The sequence below is a fragment of the Centropristis striata genome, chromosome 6 (genome assembly GCF_030273125.1).
Source record: "Centropristis striata isolate RG_2023a ecotype Rhode Island chromosome 6, C.striata_1.0, whole genome shotgun sequence".
Taxonomy (NCBI): domain Eukaryota; kingdom Metazoa; phylum Chordata; class Actinopteri; order Perciformes; family Serranidae; genus Centropristis; species Centropristis striata.
Window position 1 is genome coordinate 40,330,805 of NC_081522.1, and position 25,047 is coordinate 40,355,851.

Here is a 25,047-nt window from a genome sequence, read left to right on the forward strand (position 1 = left end):
GCTACACATCTGTCTTTTGTGAACAAAAATAAGTTTTATTGGATCCAAAATGAAGCCTCTTTCTGTTGCATAATGTAAGAACAAACACAGTATTATTGTAATAAATTCACAGATATTGTGTGAAAAGAAAATAATCTTTTATTAAAAAATAAACAGGTTCCTCATAACTTATGTAATCGTCCATCTTCTCTCCACCGACATGAGACATCGGACTTTTATTAAAGGGCGACTATATAATAATAAGTCTCACATGAAAAGTTTTATTTTATAAGTCGGCAGCTCAGAACAGGACGGAGTCTCTGTCACCTCTCACATATCCTGACAGATCATCCAGACTTATTGAAATCATCTCAGAATTAATCTTTCATGAGTGATGAGTTAATATCGTGCAGATCTCTCGTCTCTTATCGCTCTGTGTCAGATTTTGTTTCAGAATGATTGTACTGCACTGCAAAAAAGGTGTCTAAAAACAAGATAAAAACACTAAATCTGAGGGAAATCATTTTGCTGCATGAACGGATAATTTCACCAGAGATCCACGGGGGGTCGATGAGCCCTCTTGATTTTAAGGGATGTAATAAATCTAATGTGTTAAATATAGATGAGTCAGCATTTAATTCATTAGTGGGACAAAAACAACTGAATACCTCACCTAGTGGTAACCTGACCTAGTGGTAACCTCACTTAGTGGTAACCTCACCTAGAAGTAACCTCACCTAGTGGTAACCTCACCTAGTGGTAACCTCACCTAGAAGTAACCTCACCTAGCAGTAACCTTACCTAGAAGTAACCTCACCTAGCGGTAACCTCACCTAGAAGTAACCTCACCTAGCAGTAACCTTACCTAGAAGTAACCTCACCTAGCAGTAACCTCACCTAGTGGTAACCTCACCTAGAAGTAACCTCACCTAGCAGTAACCTTACCTAGAAGTAACCTCACCTAGCAGTAACCTCACCTAGCGGTAACCTCACCTAGCGGTAACCTCACCTAGAAGTAACCTCACCTAGCAGTAACCTTACCTAGCGGTAACCTCACCTAGCGGTAACCTCACCTAGAAGTAACCTCACCTAGCAGTAACCTCACCCAGTGGTAACCTCACCTAGTGGTAAACTCACCTAGAAGTAACCTCACCTAGTGGTAACCTCACCTAGCGGTAACCTCACCTAGTGATAACCTCACCTAGTGGTAACCTCACCTAGAAGTAACCTCACCTAGTGGTAACCTCACCTAGTGGTAAACTCACCTAGAAGTAACCTCACCTAGTGGTAACCTCACCTAGCGATAACCTCACCTAGTGATAACCTCACCTAGTGGTAACCTCACCTAGTGGTAACCTCACCTAGTGGTAACCTCACCTAGCGGTAACCTTACCTAGTGGTAACCTCACCTAGCAACAGAAACACAGAGCTACTGGAAAAATGGCGAAAATCACTATAGAAAAGTTAAAAAATAGGCTATGTCGCAAAATTGAGGATGTGTGTAACATCCCTACTGCAGTAGACACAGAGGTAACCTCACCTAGCGGTAACCTCACCTAGTGGTAACCTCACCTAGCGGTAACCTCACCTAGTGGTAACCTCACCTAGCGGTAACCTCACCTAGCGGTAACCTCACCTAGCGGTAACCTCACCTAGAAGTAACCTCACCTAGCAACAGAAACACAGAGCTACTGGAAAAATGGCGAAAATCACTATAGAAAAGTTAAAAAATAGGCTATGTCGCAAAATTGAGGATGTGTGTAACATCCCTACTGCAGTAGACACAGAGGTAACCTCACCTAGCGGTAACCTCACTTAGTGGTAACCTCACCTAGCGGTAACCTCAACTAGCAGTAACCTTACCTAGCGGTAACCTCACCTAGTGGTAACCTCACCTAACAACAGAAACACAGAGCTAATGGAAAAATGGCGAAGCGTCAGGGAGACGAGAATGCTGAATATCTAAAAAAGACAAAGAGAGGGTACCATGAAAGTCACATTGAGTTCGGCTTCATAGAAGCAATGGACAATGGGGGGTCGCCAAAGTTTACAATGGTAAAAATGTGGGTCCCTCAAGAAAAAGGTTGGGAACCAGTGCTCTAAGCCACAGACTGCCCAATTTACTGCCACGGCTGCAGAGTTTTTTTCACTCCTGCCAGTGTCGCGGCAAGCACTGGAGGTTGCCGTCTCCTGCGGTGTTTGGAGGAGGGTCCATGTTGTGTATCCGTGTGCCCCCCTGACATCATCATCATCGCCTCCAGCGATCAGGACTCTGTCAGCAAGTTGTCCCAAACCCGAAAGATCAGGCCTCAGAGTGGAGCCACAGCATTAAAGCTACACACAGACAAACAGAAATGTTATAGCAGCATCTGTGTGTGTGTGTGTGTGTGTGTGTGTGTGTGCCGGCCTCCTGCCTGTGAAGCATTTTCTCTGAGCCTGAGGCAGTGAAAGGAAAGGGCCATTCCAGCAGCTCTCTCTGGGGGAGCTCTATTGTTCAGGAGCTCGCTGCTCTGCTGAGTTACTTTCTGCTCCAAACACTGGAGAGACTGCAGCAGCTGTTTTCAGACACTCAGCACATCTCTGTGTGTCTGCACTGTGATATACATTAGAACTAGAGTTGTTCCAATTCCAATACCAGTATCGAAAATTGCTCTGATACTGCAGATAATTCTGGCATCGGTGTCCAGGCACCGATCCGATACCACGTCATTTATTAAAGTTAAAAAAAGTGGCATGGAGTGGAGAAATATCTGAGTTGAAGTCATTTGCTGACAGCTTCGTCCCGCCCAGTTCAAAAACCCCATCTTTGCCCCTGCCCACCAGTAAGACTGCGACATGTAACGTGTGCAAAGATAAAATCTCAAGGGGTGGCACAAGTGTTGCTAATTTTAACACAAGCAATTTAATTACACACCTGAAAACGTGTCACCCCAAAGCAGTAGTTCTCAACCTTTTTGAGTCGCGACCCCCAATTTAACATGCATGTTGTCCGCGTTTGAGCACAAAATGACACAAAATTATCAAAAAAGAAACAAAACGACCAAAAAAAGACACAAAACGACCAGAAAAGACACAAATTGACCATTAAAGACACAAAATGACTAAAAAAGACACAAATTGACCAAAAAAGACACAAAATGACAAAAAAAAACAAACACACAATTGGGTTCGGGACCCCAAGGTTGAGAATAGCTGCTTTCTGAAACAAAAGAAGGATGAGCTGCAGCAGCAAATTATGGATGCTGCCTTCCACCCTTTTTTAGAAAAAGGGTCCTATGTTCCCCACTGTTGCGGGGTTAGGATAAGGTGAAGTTATGTTTGGTTAGGGTTAGGGTTAGGCCTGTTTGCCATGGAATTTGGCAGTAATGGTGGAAAAAGTAACAGACCTGGGAACATAGGACCCTTTTTGGGAAAAGCAGGGAATAAGGGTCCTATGTTCCTCGGTCTCATACAAAGAGGGAAACATAGACACACTCCCTTGAAATCATGTTAGCATGCTAACATTAGCATTTAGTCATACAGCACTGCTGTGCCTCTGTGGAGCCTCACAGATTATTTTAAAGATCTTCTACTAAAGAAACCGTCGGCTGCACTCAGAACAAACAGACAGAAAGAGAAAAAAGTTGCGCTGTTTCAGAATCATTTTTTTTTTTCTTTTTACCTCAATCAAGTTCCACTTTGTCATATTTCCAACAGATAAATCGTTGATATTTGATACAGAGTTGTTAGTTTAGTGACTTCTGATGCTGAAATGCTTCAAAAACATATAAATGCACAAAGGCAATAAGATGTTGTTGCACTTTAGAGGCACTTTGTCGAAAGTGGATGAAGGTTAAACGTGTTCAGATTGAACTGGATGCTTTCAGAGCCAGAGGAGAAAAATCTATACAGAGTATATAGTGAGGTTGATTATTAATAGTTGGATACATGTTCTTGTGTGTGTGTGTGTGTGTGTGTGTGTGTGTGTGTGTGGTCATACTGAAGTGATATAAGTGAAAATGTTGCACCTGATGGCTCTCACATCCAGAATGCTAATGAGTTTTTGATAGAGACCTCCCACGCTGCAGGTCTGCTGAAATATTCCGATGGATCTGAAACAAGATAACTATTTCATAACATCTCTATTATTCATAAAACAGTGAGCGAGCAGCAGTCATGTGTGCTTCTGTCTGCAGAAATATAACAAATCATCAACATTGTTGGAGCGTGAATGTCTTGAATCTAATGTGGCTTTGATTCAGAGATTATTTCTGATTTTGTGTTTTTCCTCCAACAAAACTATTGGCAGGCTTCTTCTTTCTTATCTTTTTTGGATGCTGTGTGTTCTCATTAGCGAGTCCTTCCAGAATCCCCAATCCACTTTAGAGAAGTCAGACATCCTGGAGGCTGCTCTTCCTTCAGAAGCAGGACTGAACAGTGTGTGTGTGTTCTTGTACTTCCTACATAGTGAGGACCAGAACATGTTTTTAACCAACAGAGTGAGGACATTTTTGCAAAGTGAGGACATTTTGGCCAGTCCTCACTTCTTTAAAGGTTTTTTTTTTAGATTTTAGACTTTGTTTTAAGGGTTAAAGGTTACATGATAATGATAATTAACTAAAAATGTATTGTGTGGTTACAAAACTAACTAAAATTATAGTGAAAATGTCCTTCGTTTTCATCTTTGTCAACTTTTTTCATACATAATGAAGATGGATCAGACAAAGGAAATAAAGCCAAAATTTACTGTGACCTCTTTTAATCTCCCACCCAACAAATACCCCATTACAAAAAACTACAACTAATGAAAACTAAAATAAAACTAAAGCATTTAAAAAAATAATAATTCACAACAAAATTAAAACTAAAACTAATGAAAAATCGGAAACTATTATAACCTTGGCAGGGAATTCGCTATTCCAATGAGGGTCCTCACAAAGATAGAAGTACAGGAATGTGTGTGTGTGTGTGTGTGTGTGTGTGTGTGTGTGTGAGCAGAACTGGGCAGAAGAGGCTAACGAGCTTAATAATGACAGAACACACCCACACAGACACACAGCCGGCACATCTGTAGCTGCACCCGCACCAGGAGCCGGATGAACTCTTGTGCAGTGAAACACGACTCCGAGTCATTAGACCGCTGATCTCTGCACAGCGTCACCAATTTACAAATTATGGAGTTTTGCATTATCATTAGCAGTTTGTTTGTTTAATTCAAGAACACTTCCTCGAGGGGAGACACCAATTAATAGAGGATTTATGCTCAATTTATTTAATTGTTGTTTGCAAAAGCATGAAAAATAATGTAAACAGAAAACAAAACGATTCAATCTTTGACCATAACAACAACAATAAAACATTATTGATCGCCTTCTGCACTCGATAAGGTGGAGCAGCAGGTCAGCTGACCACATGGCTGCACATAGTCAATGTTTAAAAATAGATAATTAATAACCTCACTGTAAATAATTGCTGTGAAATCTACAGTTATTTACTGTATTATTCACAGCTCCTTGTGACAAAATCACAGTAGTTAAACTTACTTACTGTAGAAAAAACACAGTTGACAGTATGAAAAGTAAAGTAGACGACTGCATTTTTACATTTTTATCATAATTTTTTATCAAAATCAGTCCTATACAAATGCTGTTTAAATAATTAACTTAAAGTTTTTCATATAAAACACAGTATGGAAATCAATTGTAAACCAGTAAATGTATTGATATTATTTTCTTTAGTGTATAGAGTAATTACTTGCAATTACTAGTTATTTCTATAAAAGTAATGATGAAATTATTATCAAATTAACAGCATAGTTTACTCTGCCGTATTGTTTACATTATATACAGTACCATTAAAAATCTCAATGTTTAACTGTTTTTTTATTCTTACAGTAAACAAATCAGTACTGTAAACACAAATAAAAACAACAGTGTTTAATTGTTTTTTATTTTACAGTAAAGAAACCAGTACTGTAAATAAAACTAAAATCAGTGTCAGATTGTTTTTTTATTTTACAGTATAAAAAAACAATACTGTAACTAAAAATACAGTACTTCTACTGTAAATAATAATTTCAGTAAGTTACTTGTAAAAATCACAGTAAATTTTTTACAGCCATATAAAAACGCCTTGTTAAAATACTCTTTAATAAGACATATTTTGGACTAATGGTTTATGGATTCCGCTGTTTTCATAACAGTATCACTTTCATAACTTCTATAAATAGATGATTATGAAATATGGAGATTTTGTAATCATGCAATGGGTTGCCCTCGCCGGTGGAGAGGGAGGGGGGCGTCTGGATTAAGAGTTTAATTAAGTAGATTTGAGGAAAATTAATAAATAATTCCAGCTGCCAGTTTATTACATACAACTAATTAAAACTAATACACGACATCTAACCATCATCATGAAGTTCATAGTCTTTGATATTTCAGAAAAAAATTGCATCATCATGCACGACAAGTTTGAGGCAGATTAGACAATATATGGTCAAGTTATACAGTCTCCTGTTTTATGCCAAAACGCCATATTTTGCCGCCATGCCACGTCCCCATGGTGTGACAGTCTGCAAAGCTTTTAATAACTTTTGATGTCAAAGGCCTTGTGATGGTACTGAACAAGTCTGAAGTCTATCAGATTCAATCTGTAGGAGGAGTTTGTTAAAGTATGTGGCGTGGAAATGGCGAAAAACGTCTAAAATGGCATTTTTGATCCAAGATGGCCGACTTCCTGTTAATTTTTGGGTATGGCTTCTTGAGACTTTTTGGACCCTTTTTGGGAAAAACGGGGAACAAAGGACCTTTTTTCTAAAAAAGTGTGGAAGGCAGCTTCCAGAATTTGCTGCTGCGGCTCATCCTTCTTTTGTTTTAGAAAGTTTGTCGTGCTCTTTAGGGTGACGCGTTTTCAGGTGTTTAAACCTCTGAAGTCCAGGAGATTTTGGTTCAAATTTGTCAACTTCCTCTGCATTAATTTCTGTCTCTGTTCATCATCTTTCAGTCTGTCCTTACATCACATGCATGGCTCCTTTTTCTCCACACAAACTTGGCTATCAGTCAGATTTTACATTTTATATTTTAATTAACAAAGTATAAAGCTGCCAGGAACCCAAAATACAAACAAAAGACACGGGTTTCTATGGAAAAGTACCATTTTTTAAACCATTTATACACAAAAACAGCAGAAAGAATAATAAATAATAAAACTGCAAAACAGTCTCTTTGCATGTAAATTAATGTCCATAGGGTTAGGCCTGTTTGCCATGGAATTTGGCAGTAATGGTGGAAAAAGTAACAGACCGGGGAACATAGGACCCTTCAAAGAGGGGAACATAGACACGCTCCCTTGAAATCATGCTAGCATGCTAACATTAGCATTTAGTCAAACAGCACTGCTGTGCCTCTGTGGAGCCTCACAGATTCTTCTAAAGATCTTCTACTAAAGAAACCGTCAGCTGCACTCAGAACAAACAGACAGAAAGAGAAATATGTTGCGCTGTTTCTGAATCAGTTTTTTTTTTTTTTTTACCTCAATCAAGTTCCACTTTATCATATTTCCAACAGATAAATCGTTGATATTTGATACAGACTTGTTAGTTTAGTGACTTCTGATGCTGAAATGCTTCAAAAACATATAAATGCACAAAGGCAAGGAGCAAGGACAGACTGAAAGATGCTAAACAGACAGAAATGAATGCAAAGGAAGTTGACAAATTCAAACCAGAATCTCCTGAACTTCAGAGGTTTAATCTCAGTGTGTCGAACACAGATAGCACCTGCTCGGAGACAGAGACACTCTGACCCGGTGTGAGGTGAAGTTCAGGAGGGACGTGTCCACAGGTTCCATGGCAGTGTTTCATAAGGACAACAGCTGGCCGCTGTTGGAATTCTGCACCTTGTTGCACCGAGCGGCTTCTTGGCCCGGATTAGGGCTTTGCCGTCCATCTGTCGGGCGTCGGCTTACATTTAAGCCGTGCCATTTCACAGGCCGGCTGCAGCCAGCCGTCCCACCAGGCAGCTTAGCTCCTCAATGACACAAGGAGAACCTTTCTGTGGAGATTCAGCTCCGGCTGACATGATAGCAGTGTGAAAGTGATCTTACTTGTGGAGCTAAAGGTCAGACTCTCCTGGTTAAGATGGATTTATCCAAAGTGTGGCTGTCAATATACATGTTCTGTGTTATAACTCCGAGCTGCTACTTAACAGCAACCAACTGAACCAAGAAGCATCTTACACAGCAAGTTAACTCACAGTCTCTGCTGCAGACACAATGTAACACATTCATGATGCATTCATGAACAAATGTGTTGTTAAAGGGTGAAGAAATAGCAGGGGTGCATATGGGATTTTTGAACTGGGGGGGACAAAACTGTCAGCGATTGATTTCAACTCAAGTTATTATGAAGTTATTTTTCCACTCCATGCCTTAACCCAAATATGTTTTATTTAAACATTTTTAAATGAACTGTAGTGTAAACAACAACCAACATATTGACATAAATAAAAAGAAGTTTGTCCATGAAATTCCCAGTGCTGTCAAACACATTTACTGACTTGAAGCTGACTCAATGAAGGACCCAAAAACATCTCTCCTCCTTTATCACCCTGAACATCCTGCTGGCCAATTTCTTGTCTGTCAGAATTTTCTGAGACTATGATGGTGGGACCCAAACAAAGTTGGGTGGTCCGGGGACATGCTCCCCCGGAGAACATTTTTGCCCTAAAAGCCTAAATTTGGTGCCTCTCACACATTCTAATGCCACTATTCCATCTTAATCATTACATATTTTAGAGAATCATTGTAAAGGAGAATGAGGGTTCTTATATGTTTTATTTAAGGTGTCATATTTTGACAGTCTTTTTGCAAATTCTGTGGTGGACTCTGCTAACACATCCATGTGCTCTTATTTTGAAAGCTACATGTGTTTGCTTTTATTTTGTTGGCGGGTTAACACGTTAACGCCGTATGGTGTTTAATTTACTCTGAAAGTCTGAACTTGGAGCTCAAAACAAAGTTGAAAATTCTGACATTTGTTTAGAACTTGAACGCACCATTTGCTGCCAGACACTCTATATGTGCTGCAATGTAAATAGTCTAACTAACGGAACATCAGGTAAAAATACCCCAAATGCATGTGTTATATTACTACAGGAGGATATTGGGTCCAGGAGAGATAGACCATCAAATAATATTCAATAAGTGAGATTACTAATGTGCAGGATTAGCAGCTGACTCGGCAGTCTGCAGAGGAGTTTTAACTCTTTGTGCAGCAGATAACGTCATCACACCTCAGGGATTCCCCAGCAGCTTACAGGTATTTAACCAGGTATTTAACCAGGTATTTAGAGAGGCTCAGGAGCGACGGCTGCTGACAGGTAAACTCAAGCTTAATGTGGAAACAATAGCCCTCCATCCATCCCTCCATCCCATCCTACTGCTGCTGCTATCCATTGTGGAGGACACACATGCAGCAGATTCAGTGCAGTGATAGCATTAAAACAACTCATTGTAACACAGCTCGTCTGTTTACAGAGAATATCTATACTGCACTAAAAAAAGCTCTTTTTCCTGATAAAGAACTACTTGATTATTAAATCAGACTGAAATCAAAACATGAAAATGTTCAGAGAAAGATTAAATACACATTGTAAAAAATATTTGTAGAAATTACAGTAAAACTGTCAAATTGCATCAGAAATAGGGCGTTAAGTAAAAAAAACGCATATCACCATTATAGACACTTTTAATTACAGTAAATCAAGGAATAGTACAAAACTTTTTTGTGTCTTTTATTTGTAATTTTGTGTCTTTTTTGGTCATTTTGTGTCTTTCTTTTAATAATTTTGTGTCTTTTGTAGTAATTTTGTGTCTTTTTTTTGGTCATTTTGTATCTTTTTTAAAATGATTCTGTGTCTTTTTTGTGTCATTTTGTGTCTTTTTTTGTGTCATTTGTGTCTTTTTTAATACTTTTTTTTGGTAGTAATTCTGTGTATCTTTTGTGTATCCAGCGGCCCCCAGGTAATTTGAGTTTGAGACCCTTGATTTACAGTAATTAAAAGTCTCCACTACGGTGATATACAATTTTTAATTTCACGCCCTATTTCTGATGCAATCTGACAGTGTTTTACTGTCATTTCTACAAACATATTTTACAGTGTGTAAAAATACTGTTGACATATCAACTTAAAATGGATTCCAAGTGGTGACAGGACAGTAAAGCTGCCAGATATCTGGTTGATATTAGAGAGTGTGCAGCTCCGACAGGATCCCAGAGGATTCTGTCATAAAGGCATTAATCTCACTATTCATTGATCTAGCTATTACTGGTCTTGGACCAGTGGGTCCTCATTTATTCGGCGCCCGCCGCTGTCTTATTTCCTCTCGACCACATTCTCTTGTGTGAGAAGCACGCCCCCTCTCACTTCACCTCAATTAATGTGATTCTCTGGGAGCTCACTTGAGAGCTGATTGGAATGAAGAAGTGCATTCAGACTGGAAGCCTGCGAGGGAATGATAACAGCAGATCATTAACAAACCGAGCTGCAAATGTTTACCCGTGGATGGCATTCTTCATCTTAATGTGTCCCCGTCTTTGCTTGTTTCCCTGCATGGTTTTTTTTCTGCTGGAGCCGTTTGCACTGAGGAACAGCTTCAGAAACTATCACATTTATGATGATTGAGTAATCAAGTGTAGTGTTATTTTCTGGGGTTTTCGACCCATTCAAGTATCCCGTTTTGGCCGGGAAAGTCCCGTATTTTACCCTTCTTTCCCACCGTCCTCCCGTATTAGTATTTTCACGTAAATCTCCCGTATTTTAACTGAGCCCGGGCCAATTGTGGCCCTCGTAATGATATTTTGTGGCCCCCACCTTGATATGAAAGTTTAATGTGAGTTTTATATGAATGGCACTTTACTGTGTTGTGTGTGGAAGGTCCCTTTAATTACTTTTTTTAATAATTGTGTGTCTTATTTAATAATTTTGTGTCTTATTTAAAAATAATTTTGTGTCTTTTTTGAGTAATTTTGTGTCTTTTTTGTCATTTTGTTTCTTTTTTTTAGTAATTTAGTAGTTTTTTTTGTCATTTTGTGTCTTTTTAAAATAATTTTGTGTTTATTCAGTAATTTTGTGTCTTTTTTTGTCATTTTGTGTCTTTTTTGGGTAATTTTGTGTCTTTTTTAAATAATTTTGTATCTTTTTTGGTAATTCTGTGTCTTTTTTGGTAATTTTGTGTCTTTTTTTTTAGTAATTTTGTGTCTTGTTTTAGTAATTCTGTGTCTTTTTTGGTCATTTTTATAGTACCTCTAGTGGCCCCCAGGTAATTTGAGTTTTAGACCCCTGGTATAAATAATGAACGTGGTGCGTCTCCGGTGGCACACCTGGTAGAGAGAATATAAACAGAGGCTCAGTGGCCCGGGTTCAACCTGCTGAAGCTGCAGCCTCGAAGCTTCACCAACACGGATTAAGACTCGATCATCTGAGTGGGTCTCAGTGTCAGTGGTAATAGAGTTGGACATAATAATAGCATCTCATTGACTGATATCCAGTATGTGATAGCTACATGATACAGGCTGACACGTGGAACTGAGCCACTCCTTCTCCTCTGGTGTCCCTGGTGTTCTCTCTTTTTCTGTCTTTTTTTGGTCATTTTGTGTCTTTTTTAAATAATTTTGTGTATTTTTTGGTAATTCTGTGTATTTTTTGGGTAATTTTGTGTCTTTTTTGGGTAATTCTGTCTATTTTTTGGTAATGTTGTGTCTTTTTTAGTAATTTTGTGTCTTGTTTTGGTCATTTTGTGTCTGTTTTGGTCATTTTGTGTCTTTTTTGGGTCATTTTGTGTCTTTTTTTGTCATTTTGTATCATATTTGATATATATTTTTCATATAAATAGAGGTTTAGTGGCCCGGGTTCAGAAGCTGCTGAAGCTGCAGCCTCGAAGCTTCACCAACACGGATTAAGACTCGATCATGGTCCTGAGTGGGTCTCAGTGTCAGTGGTAATAGAGTTGGACATAATAATAGCATCTCATTGACTGATATCCAGTATGTGATAGCTACATGATACAGGCTCTTTCTCCTCTGGTGTCCCAGCTCTCCATCTCCATCTCCCAGCCTCGGCAGGTCTGATCAATGTGGCTCAGATAGAAGAATGATTGAGGGCCACAGCGGGGCCCCGGGCCCCTGGGTCGCCCTCTTTTCAAATCTATTCGTTTCACTTGATTACAGATGATATCATCAAAATCCCCCCAATCTGAACTTTGACCTCAGAGGGGAATAAAATGAAATTGAGTGGAGTAAATCTAACCCATAAAGCCCCTTTTTTCTGATGAGTCTGATGTCCAGTTGTCCGTTGGCTTAGTGGGAAAAAGTTATTAGTGGTGACCACAATGGTGGAAACATGTCAGCCCATAATTAACTGTCAGCCGTAATATCTCACATTCTCTCTACAGTCTCAATCTGTCTCATGTAATGTGGCCATGAAATGTGTGTGCAGAGTCCTCTCACAGGCCTCTCGCAATGCCTGCAGATGGTACTAGGGACGGGGGGGATGTGTCATTTTAACACACATTTTTAAGTTTCGACTTTCAAATTCCGACTTTCAGTGTAAATTGAACGCAGCTCGAAACAAGGTTGTAAAAATTCTGACATTCGTGTTAATCTCAATGGGATATTTCCTGCTTAAATAAAGGTTCAATGAAAAATAAAATGTAAAAAAATTATGTGGTGGGCTCTGCTAACACATCCATGTGCTCTTATTTTGAAAGCTACATGTGTTTGCTTTTATTTTGAAGGCAGGTCTAACATGTTCTTAACGTAATGCCGTATGGTGTGTTTAATTTACACTCAAAGTCAGAACTTGAAAGTCTGAACTCGGAGCTCGGAACAACGTTGAAAATTCTGACATTGGTGTAGACCTTGAACGCACCATTAGCTGCCGGACACTCTATGTGCTGCAATGTAAATAGTCTAACTAACGGAACATTAATCCTCTGTTTTACCGAAGATGTTTGTCCCTGAAAGTGGGTCATTTTACCATTTGCACACATGAGAAATAGTAAAAATACCCCAAATACATGTGTTTTAATACTACAGGAGGACCTTGGGTCCAGGGGAGATAGACCATCAGATAATATTCAATAAGTGAGATTATTAATGTGCAGGATTAGCAGCTGACTCTGCAGTCTGCAGAGTTTTAACTCTTTGTGCAGCAGATAACGTCATCACACCTCAGGGATTCCCCAGCAGCTTACAGGTATTTAACCAGGTATTTAACCAGGTATTTAACCAGGTATTTAGAGAGGCTCAGGAGGGACGGCTGCTGACAGCTAAACTCAAGCTTCATGTGGAAACAACACAGGCTTTACGCTAAGAACGTGTTAGACCCACCTTCAAAATAAAAGCAAACACATGTAGCTTTTGAAATAAGAGCACATGGATGTGTTAGCAGAATCCACCACAGAATTTGCAAAAATACTGTCAAAATATGACGCCTTAAATAAAACATAGAAGAACCCTTATTGTCCTTTACAATAATGCATTAAAATATGCAATGATTAAGATGGAATAGTGGCATTAAAATGTGTGAGAGGCACCAAATTTAGGCTTTTAGGGTAAAATATCCTCCGGGGGAGCATGCCCCCAAATTGCTGATCTTACGTCTTTTTTGGTAATTTTGTGTCTTTTTGGTAATTTTGCGTCTTTTTTGTAATTTCTTTTGGCCTTTCCCATCTTTTTTGGTATTTTAATGTCATCTTAGTAATTTTGTGGAGGTTTTTTTTTTTGGTTATTTTACACATTTTGGGGTCATTTTGTGTCTTTTTTAGGATTCTTTTTGGTCATTTTCTTGGGCAGATCATGTCTTTTTTTGTATCTTTAAGTCTTTTTTGGTCGTGTATTTTTTGGTAATTTGGTGTCTTTTTTTGGTCATTTTATACATTTTTGGGGTCAATTTGTTATGACATTTTAGACTTTGTTTTAGTCCCCCCATCATATTCTCCTGACAGATAATAAGTTTCCCAGCAGTATGTTCAGGGTAATGAAAGGAGGAGAGATGTTTTAGGGTCCTTCACTGAGTCAGCTTCAAATTTGTTTGGCTGCACTTGGAATTTCATGTACAAACTTCTTTTTATTTATGTAAATATGCAAAAATCCCATCTGGGCCCCTGCCTGCCTCTCTCTAACAGACCTTGTGTGCATCACAAGAAGCTCCATGTGAGCAGTTGGCAATCCACTTTAAAGGCAAATTTAGAGGAAGAGATGAAAGTGCATACCACTGGCACAATCCTCCGTATTGTGACAACAGGCTTCAGACGGAGACAGGAGTCCCCCAGGGACATGTCTGAGGACTGGACCGGATGTGACGGATCCTTTCCCTCAGCATGTCAGTGAATTATAATCCAACTATGGGCTTCAATGTTGGAAATAATGTCCTTTAACTCTGTGGAGGCTTGGGCTATTTTCTATTTTTGTGTCTTTTTTAGTCATTTTTGCATCTATTTTTGGTAATTTTGTGTCTTTTTTAGTCTTTTTTACATCTATTGTGGGTAATTTTGTGTCTTTCTTGGTCATTTTGTGTCTTTTTTAGTAATTTTTGCATCTATTTTAAGTAATGTTGTCTTTTTTGTCATTTTTACATCTATTGTGGGTTACTTAGTGTCTTTCTTGGTCATTTTGTGTCTTTTTTTGGTCATTTTTACATCTATTTTTGGTTATTTTGTCTTTCTTGGTCATTTTTACATCTATTGTGCGTAATTTTTACATCTATTTTTGGTTATTGTATGTCTTTTTGGTCATTTTGTGTCTTTTTTTAGTCATTCTGTGTCTTTTTAGTCATAATGTGTCTTTTTTTGGTAATTCTGTATCTTTTTTAGCCCTTTAGTCCAACATAAAATGTGATATTGAATATTTTTTTTTACTTTCAAAACACTATCATGCTCAATAAAGAATTTTAAATGTTGCAAATGTGAGCAAAGGTGTCAAATCTAACATATAAGAGGGTTCCATCCAGTTCTATCATTTTATACTAAATATATTTGACCTTGTTTCCAGTTTTACTTGCTATATCAATTATATATAAATATACAGTAGGGCTCGACGCTGCTTTGTTTTTATGTCTGGATGCTTTGGATCTTTTGATGACTCCAGAGGGTTAAATGAGTAGTTAAAACCTTTCATTATCTTTCCGTTTTACTGTTGGAGCCTCGTAAAACATATTTCAGTCTGCAAATGACATATAAAAAAAACCAAATGTTCATTTCACTCCATAAGATAAATGGTGCCATCAGAACTGGAAACTCTCAAATGATGAAATGAATTGTTAATTGCATCGCTGGTGAAGAGTGGAAAGCTAACAGAAAGCATTGGATTAAATATGGTTTGGCTTATATTTATCTCTCTGTATCCAATTCCCCGGTGGTGTGTGATCTATATTTTATCCTAAAGGATTGCACAAGCAGAGTGTCAGCAGCAGCACATACATCACAGCCGCCACCATCCGTCTTTGATGGCATCCTCCTGTTCCTGCTGCTCCACCCCCCGACTGTTTTTATTCTCTTTTTTTTAACCCACACTGCAAATTCTGGCTTGAAGTGGGCTGAGATTATAGTACCAGAACAGAGCACAGATGTGCTCAGCATATGTGTCTGTGACACAGCATGAATTGGATTAGCGTCTGAAAAATGCTGTTAATTCCACTTGAAGCTGCGCCCTTTCGCTTCATTGACTGATTGATCGTCTGAAGGTGTGCTGTGTTCTAGTCATTTTGTGTCTTTGTAAGTCATGTTGTGTCTTTTTTGGTCATTTGTGTCTTTTGTTGTCTTTTTTAGTTATTTTGGTGTCTTTTTTTAGTCATTTTGTGTCTTTTTTAGTCATTTTGTGTCTTTTTTGCACTGCAACTTGTATTTTTTTGGCCTAAAACAGTGATTTTAGTTGGTAAAACTTGGAAATATAAATGATTGACATTTAGGGCATAATAAGTTAACATAATATAAGTTAGCATAACAAAGGAAGCCAGTTGTCTGCTCAAAAACAAGTTGGTGAGTTGTTGTTACTTATATCTTTAAGTTGGGGTTCACAACAAGGGACAATAGTTCTGCTAACTCTTATTTCTTTGTTGTGAAATGCAGGAAATCGGTGAAATTCATTAGCGAAAGCTAGCAGCTAACTGGTGCTAGCGGCTAACAGATGCTAGCGGCTAACTGATGCTCGCGGCTAACTGATGCTAGTGGCTAACTGATGCTAGCGGTGCTGCTTGTTACAACTACAAGAGTAGCCATTAGCGTATCAATGCTAACTCAACATTGTGGTCACAACATTAGCTAACATTTCATAGCAGCGTTACAATCGTGCCAATTCAGCACATTGCAGAAGTTAGCAGAAATAAGGATTAAAAGTTATTACAATGTAAAATTATAAGTTAGTACAACTTACAGTTGAGTTGACAAAAATCTGAATTCAGAGTTGAGCAAACTCAAAAACAAAACTTAAAATATTTAGTTTAATTGTCCAACTTAAAATTTTATCGAAGTTTGTTGCCTTGAAATTTTGAGTTCACCCAACTTTTCTTTTTTTGCAGTGTGGTCATGTTGGTGTCTTTTTTTAGTCATTTTGTGTCTCTTTTAGTCATTTGGTGTCTTTCTTTAGTCGGTTTGTGTCTTTTTTTTGTCATTTTGTGTCTTTTTGTGTCTTTATTAGTCATATTGTGTCTTTTTTTGGTAATTCTGTATTTTTAGTCATTTTATTTTTAGTCATTTTGTGTCATTTTTGGTAATGTTGTGTCTTTTTTAGTCAGTTTGTGTCTTTTTATTAGTCATTTTGTGTCTTTTCGTGTCTATTTTAGTCATATTGTGTCTTTTTTTGGTAATTTTGTGTCTTTTTTAGTCATTTAGTCCAACATATGTGAACAAAGGTGTCAAATATAACATATTAGAGGGTTACATCCAGTTCTATCATTTTATACTAAATATATATATTGTTTATATTATTCATGAAGTGGGCTGAGATTACCAGAGTACCAGAACAGAGCACAGATGTGCTCAGCATATGTGTCTGTGACACAGCATGAATTGGATTAGCGTCTGAAAAATGCTGTTAATTCCACTTGAAGCTGCGCCCTTTCGCTTCACATCAGGCTGATAGCATTGACTGATTGATCGTGTGAAGGTGTGCTGTTGGAAACGCTGCTGGGCGTTCGACAGCCGACACAATGAGTGTGTAGTGCAAGATGTATGTAGATTAGCGGAATTATTTGTCCTTTGATTCTCCTGCTGGGATCAGTGCTTCCTCTCCTACAAGCACAGATAGGTGTGATAGATAGGAGGCCGTGCATTCACAGCAGCCACTTGCATATGAAATGCCTTTGAAGCTCCGTGCGGAATAGTGAACGATGCAGAATTCAAATCTGTCAGCACTCTCAATTATGCAAGCACATACCATATTCCTCGTAGCCGCCCACCTCTATTCATCTCCAGTCTGTGGCATGAATATTGCAGCGGGACTCACACTGGGTTCTGTTAGGAACTGTGTCACAGCAATGCGGCGTCCTTTCACCACTTAGGACCGCTGAAAAATAACCACCTGGCAGAAAAAAATGGACACAATGGTCAAAGAAAAGTGTTTTAACACGAGTCCAGAGGACGACATGTGTGGCGTATATGTAGGCGAGATGAATAGGAAACAACTATTGTGCAATATCAATAATAAGGCCAAATAGCAGCCATGCACGTATTTTATGTACAGCTGTATCTGAATGAATTAGAATATCATAGAAAAGTTTATTTATGTCAGTAATTCAATTGTAAAAGTGGAAATAACACATTATCTAGAGCCATTACACACAGAATGAAACATTTCATGACTTAATTTATTTCATTTCTTCTAATTATAATGATTATGGCTTACATTTAATGAAGACCTAATATCCAGTCTCTCAAAAAAATTATAATATCACAAAAGACCAATTTTAAAGTATGTTTAATATGGAAATGTTGGCCTCTGAAAAGTATGTCCATCTTATGACGACTTTATCTCAAAATTATGGCTTTTTATCTCATAATTTCAACTTTTCAGTGCAAAATTGTGACTTTTTGTCTTTATCTCATAATTATTACTTGTTATGTTATGACTTTTTTATCTCATAATTATGACTATTGCTCTTATAATTTCAATATTTTATTACATAAATATGACTTTTTATCTTTATCTCATAATTATGACTTTTTTCCTCATCATTTCAACCTTTTATCTCATAATTAGATATGAGATTTTTATCTCATAATTTTGACTTTTTATGTCATAATTTTGACTTTCATCTCAAAATGTGAATATTACAAAAGACCAATTTTAAAAAGTATGTTTAATATCTAAATATTATATTATATTGGACTCAATACTTGGTTGGAGCTGTTTGACTTGAACTACTGGAAATGGACTTTTCCATCATATTCTAATGCATTGAGATGCTGCTGTATGTCTTGTGTTCATATCTTTTTAAAATCCCCTACGACATCCCCCCACTGCGGGATGAATAAAGTCTGATCTTATGTTTGATTCCTATAATAACTCCTGCATATTTGCATTTCCCTGCCGATAGCTCAGAGAAATGAAACCATGCCATCCTGTTTTTCCCTGCTGATGTATTTCATGCTCCACATTCTGCACATTCTGAGTCTCCCTGCTGTCTAAATAAAAGCAGAGTGTTGTGTCGTCTAACTCAGCGGGGTGTCTGTCCTGACTAAAGGTTTCCCTTCTCCTCTGTGTCTCGGCAGGTAACCGATAAGATGGCGGCCGGGGAAGCGACTGGGCACAGCTACCTGGTGGCTTGCTGGCAGCCCATCCTGATCCTGATGCTGGGCACCGTGCTGTCTGGCTCCACTACAGGCTGTCCATCCCGCTGCGAGTGCAACGTTCAAGAGCGCTCCGTGATGTGCCACCGCAAGAAGCTCATGACGGTTCCCGAGGGCATCCCTGCAGAAACCAAGCTGCTGGACCTCGGCAAGAACCGCATCCGAACCATAAACCCGGACGAGTTCGCCACCTTCGCCAACCTGGAGCACCTGGAGCTCAGCGAGAACACCATCTCCACCATCGAGCCCGGGGCGTTCAACAACCTGTACGGCTTGCGGACACTGGGGCTGCGCAGCAACAAGCTGAAGCTGATCCAGCTGGGCGTCTTCACGGGCCTCAGCAACCTGACGCAGCTGGACATCAGCGAGAACAAGATCGTCATCCTGTTGGACTACATGTTCCAGGACCTGTACAACCTGCGATCTTTAGAAGTGGGCGACAACGACCTGGTTTTCATCTCCCACCGGGCTTTTCACGGCCTGAGCAGCCTGGAGCACCTGAGTCTGGAGAAGTGCAACCTGTCCTCCGTTCCCACGGAGGCTTTCACCCACCTGCACAGTCTGATCACGCTCCGGCTGCGGCTGCTCAACATCAACGTCATACGGGATTATTCCTTCAAGCGGCTCTACCGCCTCAAAGTGTTGGAAATTGCCAATTGGCCCTATCTGGATACGATGACCCCGAATTGCCTGTATGGATTAAATCTCACCTCTCTGACCATTGCAAATGCCAACCTGACCACAATTCCCTACGTAGCCCTGCGGCACTTGGTTTATTTGCGCTTTCTTAACCTTTCCTACAACCCGATCCACACCATCGAGGGAAACAAGCTGCATGATCTTCTGCGCCTGCAGGAGTTCCACCTTGTCGGAGGCAGGCTGGCCATGATCGAGCCCTACTCTTTCCGCGGTCTAAACTACCTAAAGATCCTCAACGTGTCCGGGAACTCTCTGAGCACTTTGGAGGAGTCTGCTTTCCACTCCGTCGGCAACCTTGAAACACTGGCCCTGTACGACAACCCGCTGGCGTGCGACTGCCGACTGTTGTGGGTATTCCGCCGGCGCTGGAGGCTGAACTTCAACCGGCAGCAGCCGACCTGCGCCTCCCCGGAGTTCGTGCAAGGCAAAGAGTTCAAAGACTTCCCCGACGTGCTGCAGCCAAACTACTTCACGTGCCGCAAGTCCAGGATTCGGGACCGCAAACCACAGCAGAAGTTCGTCGACGAGGGAGCCATCGTCCACTTCGCCTGCCAGGCGGACGGAGATCCCGCTCCGGTGATTATGTGGCTTTCCCCGCAGAAGAAGTTCATCACCACCAAGACCATCGGGAGGCTCTCGGTGCTGCCGGACGGGACTCTAGAAGTCCGCTACGCCCAGATCCAGGACAATGGTACATATGTTTGTATCGCCAGCAACGCGGGCGGCAACGACACGTCTCTGGCTCACCTGCACATCCACAGCTACTCCCCCGACTGGCCGCACCAGCCCAACAAGACTTTTGCCTTCATCTCCAACCAGCCGACAGAAACCGGTGCAAACGGTACAAGAGCCAACGCCCCGTTCCCCTTCGATATAAAGACGCTGATCATCGCGACCACCATGGGCTTTATCTCGTTCCTGGGCGTGGTCTTGTTCTGCCTGGTGCTGCTCTTCCTCTGGAGCAGAGGTAAAGGCAACACCAAGCACAACATCGAGATCGAGTATGTGCCGCGGAAATCGGACGCTGGCATGAGCAGCAGCACGGTGGATGCCCCGCGCAAGTTTAACATGAAAATGATATAACTGTGGAGCTGTGTGGGATTTATTAATTTTGAACTCGAAAATAAGACAAATTGGAAAAGGAGACATTTTCTTTTCCTCCCCTTACAAACCTGTGGATCCTGGTCTGTGGACATAGAGTAACATGTTTTTTCCTGACTGAATTACTGGAGGAGGAAGTGGGCAGTCCTGACTTTCACACGTGAAAGGGAAAGAAAAAGAAAGAAAAAGAAAGCACATCCGGTGCTGCCGGGCTCAAACGGCCCGCGGGGCATTCATTGAAAGTCAAATAAATTTGTCATAAGCAGTTCATATTCCTGTGGATTTATACGGAGAAAAGAAAAACAAACACTTGAGACAGCCAGAGTGCGGCGGAGGGGCAGATCGTGTTTCGGCCATTGCTGTTTTAGTGTCTGTATTTTTTATTTCGTAGCTGTTTTTTTGTTTTTTTTATTTCCAGGGTTTAGATGTCAAGTTGTGACTGAGATTTGTACGGGTTGATGAGCACATTCACACGGTACATCGTCATATTATCGTCTGTTTCTTTCCTGCAGTGATGATTGTTCTGTAACCCATCTAATGTATCTGTGTGTCACAAACTGGGAGAAAAGAGGAAGGAGTGTCCCAGCAATTAGCAGAAATACGTAAAAAGCAAAAGGAAAGTTATTTGATGGAACTGTTTGTGATATAAAACTGAATTTGAACGTTGCCACAGCAGCCAGAAAGAACACTGAAAGGTCCTGTAAAGCAGTTTAAACGGGTCATTATTTTATTTATAAAAGTGATACATTAACCCTTAATAGGGCACTCATTGAAATACTTGCAAATTCCAAATTTCAACCCGAGAGAATATTGGAGGATATTACATACTGACAGAATGTGTAAAAATAAACATACTGACCATACTGGAGGGGGGTCATATTTTGAGAAAAAAATTTACGAGATTAAAGTGGCAAATCTACGAGAAAAAAATGCAGATTCATGAGATTTAAAGTGGTGAATCTGCATACATTTCGTGCAGATTTGCCACTTTAAATCTCCTAAATCTGCAACTTTTTTCTGTAGATTTGCCAATTTAAAACTCTTAAATCTAAGACTTTTTCTGTAGATTTGCCACTTTAAATCTCCTAAATCTGCAACTTTTTTCTCAAAATATTACCTCCCCCAACTGAAGTTACCAAATACGGTTCTTCGCCTGATAAAGGGTTAAAACCAATTGTCAGAATACATTTTTGGATAAAAAACAAATATATTAAAGTGTTAAAAAGGAGCAGCAAATCCTGGTGTTAAATGTGTCTCCTTACATAAGATTTAAGCATCTTATGAAGCCTTCTGAGCCCAGAATCTGATATCAGTATCAGCTCACTCATCCCTAATGTTCACATGTAACTGAGACAGTGCACACACACACACACACACACACACAAACACACGAGTAATGTGAGATGTTGCTGATATGACGAGGCTCTGCACCAACAATAGAACAAACACAACGCTTGCTATCCGGACCTTTAAATTGATTATATAACGGTGTTATTTTGTGCTCGACATGATTGTGTGAGGAATAAAAAAAGTTCTGGTGCTCACTTTTTTTTTTTTTTTGGGATACAATGCGCTCGTCAAGCTGTAGAATATTTCTCTGTCATTGTTTTTTCTGGATTGTTTTTATGAAATCAATGATTTTTATTTATGCCGATGCTCCCCCCCTCCCCTCCCCCTCCCACCATTATAAAGCCATGGAAATATTACTTTCCAGGATCATTATTCCAGGTGTGCTGGTGTTTGACTGTGCACACGACAACGCTCCCAGTTGGTGCTGCTGCTGCATATAAAACGTGAGGTTTCAAGCCTTTTTTTTCCTTTTCAAGTGCACACTGTGGACAGCTGGGCTTGGCTAACGTGTGTGTGAGGATAAAGGCTAAGTTATTTATGATGGATGACATTACAGACAACGACACAGTAATGGGCTGGAAGTACGGACAGAATATGCAGATGGTTGGAGAGACACAGATGGTTTCACCCATGGAGCAATCTGAAGCAGCTTTGGTGTAATCCGTTTTGCATAAAGGAAAAAAAAAAAATCTCTGGATATGGCTCCTGGTTCTCCCTCTTGCTGATTATGAATGCTCTCTTCGTTCAAAGTGTGGCTACTGTACCGAGCCTGTTCTGGTCCCAACCGGGATCCGGTTTTTATTTTTTTTTATTTCGTTCCTGTTATTCCTTTTTTTTTTTTTCAACCCTCCTGGGCTACATCGGAAAAAACCTGTAGTCCCAAGCCAACTTTTTACAAAAAAACTCCCAAAAAAAAAAGATACTAAAAAGAAATCTATGGAAAAATACATTCAAATTGTTCTGTGCAATAAAGGTAATATGCAGATTTTTTTTTTAATTAACAAAAATTTCGTTGATGTTGAATTGTTGAGAATATGGTATGTTGTATTAAACAATCTATGGACTTTTTTAAACAAATGATGGTCCGATCTTGATTTTAACCTTGTTGTCAGAACTGTGTGTGTGTGTGTGTGTGTATGGGGGACATTTTATGCCAGCAAACTATACTAAAAAGCTTTAAATGTGTCTCATTTTCATTGTTTTATGTAAAAGTAGGTCCCCATTAGTCATTAATCATTTCAGGTTTGAAGGCGTGTATAGGTTAACTAAGCTATGACAAGTTCACTCAATTTTTTTCAGCTCTCTACAACCTCTAGAAAGGGTGGTCCCCACAAGTGATGATTAAAACTGGAGTCCCCGTGATATATGAAAACCAGTATGTGTGTGTGTATGGGGGGCATTTAATGCCAGCGTACTATACTAAAAAGCCTTAAATGTGTCTCATTTTCATTGTTTTATGTAAAAGTCGGTCCCCATTAGTCACCAAATAATATGTGTGAAATATGCTAATTCATGTAAACGATGTACCCTGAAAGCATGTTTACTGGTTTCTCCGGATGTCCCCATAAAGCCTGATTAAAACATAATTTCAGAGGTTTTAAGGTGTGTATAGGTTAACTAAGCTATGGCAACTTAACTCAATTTTTTCCAGCTCTCTACAACCTCTAGAAAGAGTGGTCCCCACAAGTGATGGTTAAAACTGAAGTCCCCATGATGTATGAAAACCAGTACGTGTGTGTGTATGGGGGGCATTTTATGCTAGCGAACTAAACGGCGCTACAAAGTCTGCTACTGCAGTAGCTACATTGTTGGTCAAAAAACTCCTTGATGTTTTGATTTTGTTTTATTTCAGAGAAATAATTATATAAAAAACACAAAATCAAACTCAAAACCAAACAGTAATTGCACTTACCATGATCTGCTTTCGATATATATACTAATTTAAACATTAAAACAATATAAATTATAAGTTGATTTGAAAGGGAAATTATTATCTAGATAGTGATCAAGTAAAAAAGCGAGATACAATTATATTAAGACTAAAATATAACATTTCTTTATAACATTAAATTTTGTGTTTTTCTATGTGTTTTTATGTGTGTTTTGTAACTTTGTGTTTTTTTGTGTATAATGTGTTTTTGTGGGGTTTTATGGGTTTTACGTGTGTTTTTAGTAAGTTTTTGTGTGTTTTTGTGTTTGATCTGTGTGTTTTTTGTATTTATGTGTTTTTATGTGTGTGTTTTGTAACTTTCTGTGTGTATTTTGTGTTTTTTGTGGGTTTTATGTGTGTTTTTTGTAACTTTTTGTGTGTTTTATGTGTGTTTTTTGTAACGTTTTGTGTGATTTGTGTGTTTTTTAAATTTTTTGTGTGTTTTTTAAGTGTTTTTTTGTTTGTTTTGTGTGTGTTTTATGTGTTTGTATTAAAAAAAATTTTTTGTGTTCAAAATGTTGATCCAGTAAGTCAAAATGAAAAAAATAATAATCAGGTCATATAGGTAAAGTTGTTCTGAAATGAATAATACCAACATGGCATGGTAAACAATTTTTAAGTGTTTTACATACAGACAGAATGAAAAAAAGGAGTCAAAAACCAACAAAATAGCCCCAAACTAAAGTGTTAAAACAGGTTTTTTTCTCAGTTGTACCTTTTGCGAAGTTACTGCAGTTAGACTTTTTACAATGTTTTCATCCCTACAGGTTTATGAAAGTGAAATATGGTGTAATAAGCCTTTAATGTGCTGTATCAGAGCTCCCGCTGAGTGTTTGGTGTATTTTTTGTCCATCAGTGACCGAAGCAGCAGTTTAATGTTGTATCGCTGATTGAAGAGCTCATTAAATGATCACGCAGACCGACCGCCAGCTAATTTAACATCATATGTTTCGGCACTAATTACTTGTTTACAGGCCGTCCGGAGTTCACTTGTTCACTCGAAACATTAATTAGGCATCATTAGGAAATAGATCACAAACATTAAGATATGTATGTATTGGGAATAATATTAATTTTACACAATTAATAAGCAATTAGTGAACAATAGTTAGGTCTTTATCAGTGAATAAGAGTTATTGTTGAGTTAATGAGGTTAGTGTTTGAAG

The 25,047-nt window shown here is 39.1% G+C and overlaps 1 protein-coding gene across 2 annotated transcripts in view; it reads left to right on the forward strand.

Annotated features, from left to right (window-relative positions):
• lingo1a (leucine rich repeat and Ig domain containing 1a) overlaps nt 1-20,733 on the forward strand; it is a 217,382-nt gene extending 196,649 nt beyond the window's left edge. For both annotated transcript variants that reach the window (XM_059334531.1, XM_059334532.1), the window contains one exon: nt 18,724-20,733. In XM_059334531.1, coding sequence (XP_059190514.1) covers nt 18,736-20,583 — 1,848 coding nt within the window. In that variant the 5' untranslated portion in view covers nt 18,724-18,735 and the 3' untranslated portion in view covers nt 20,584-20,733. The remainder of the gene's footprint in view (nt 1-18,723) is intronic.
• Nucleotides 20,734-25,047: the final 4,314 nt, after the last annotated feature.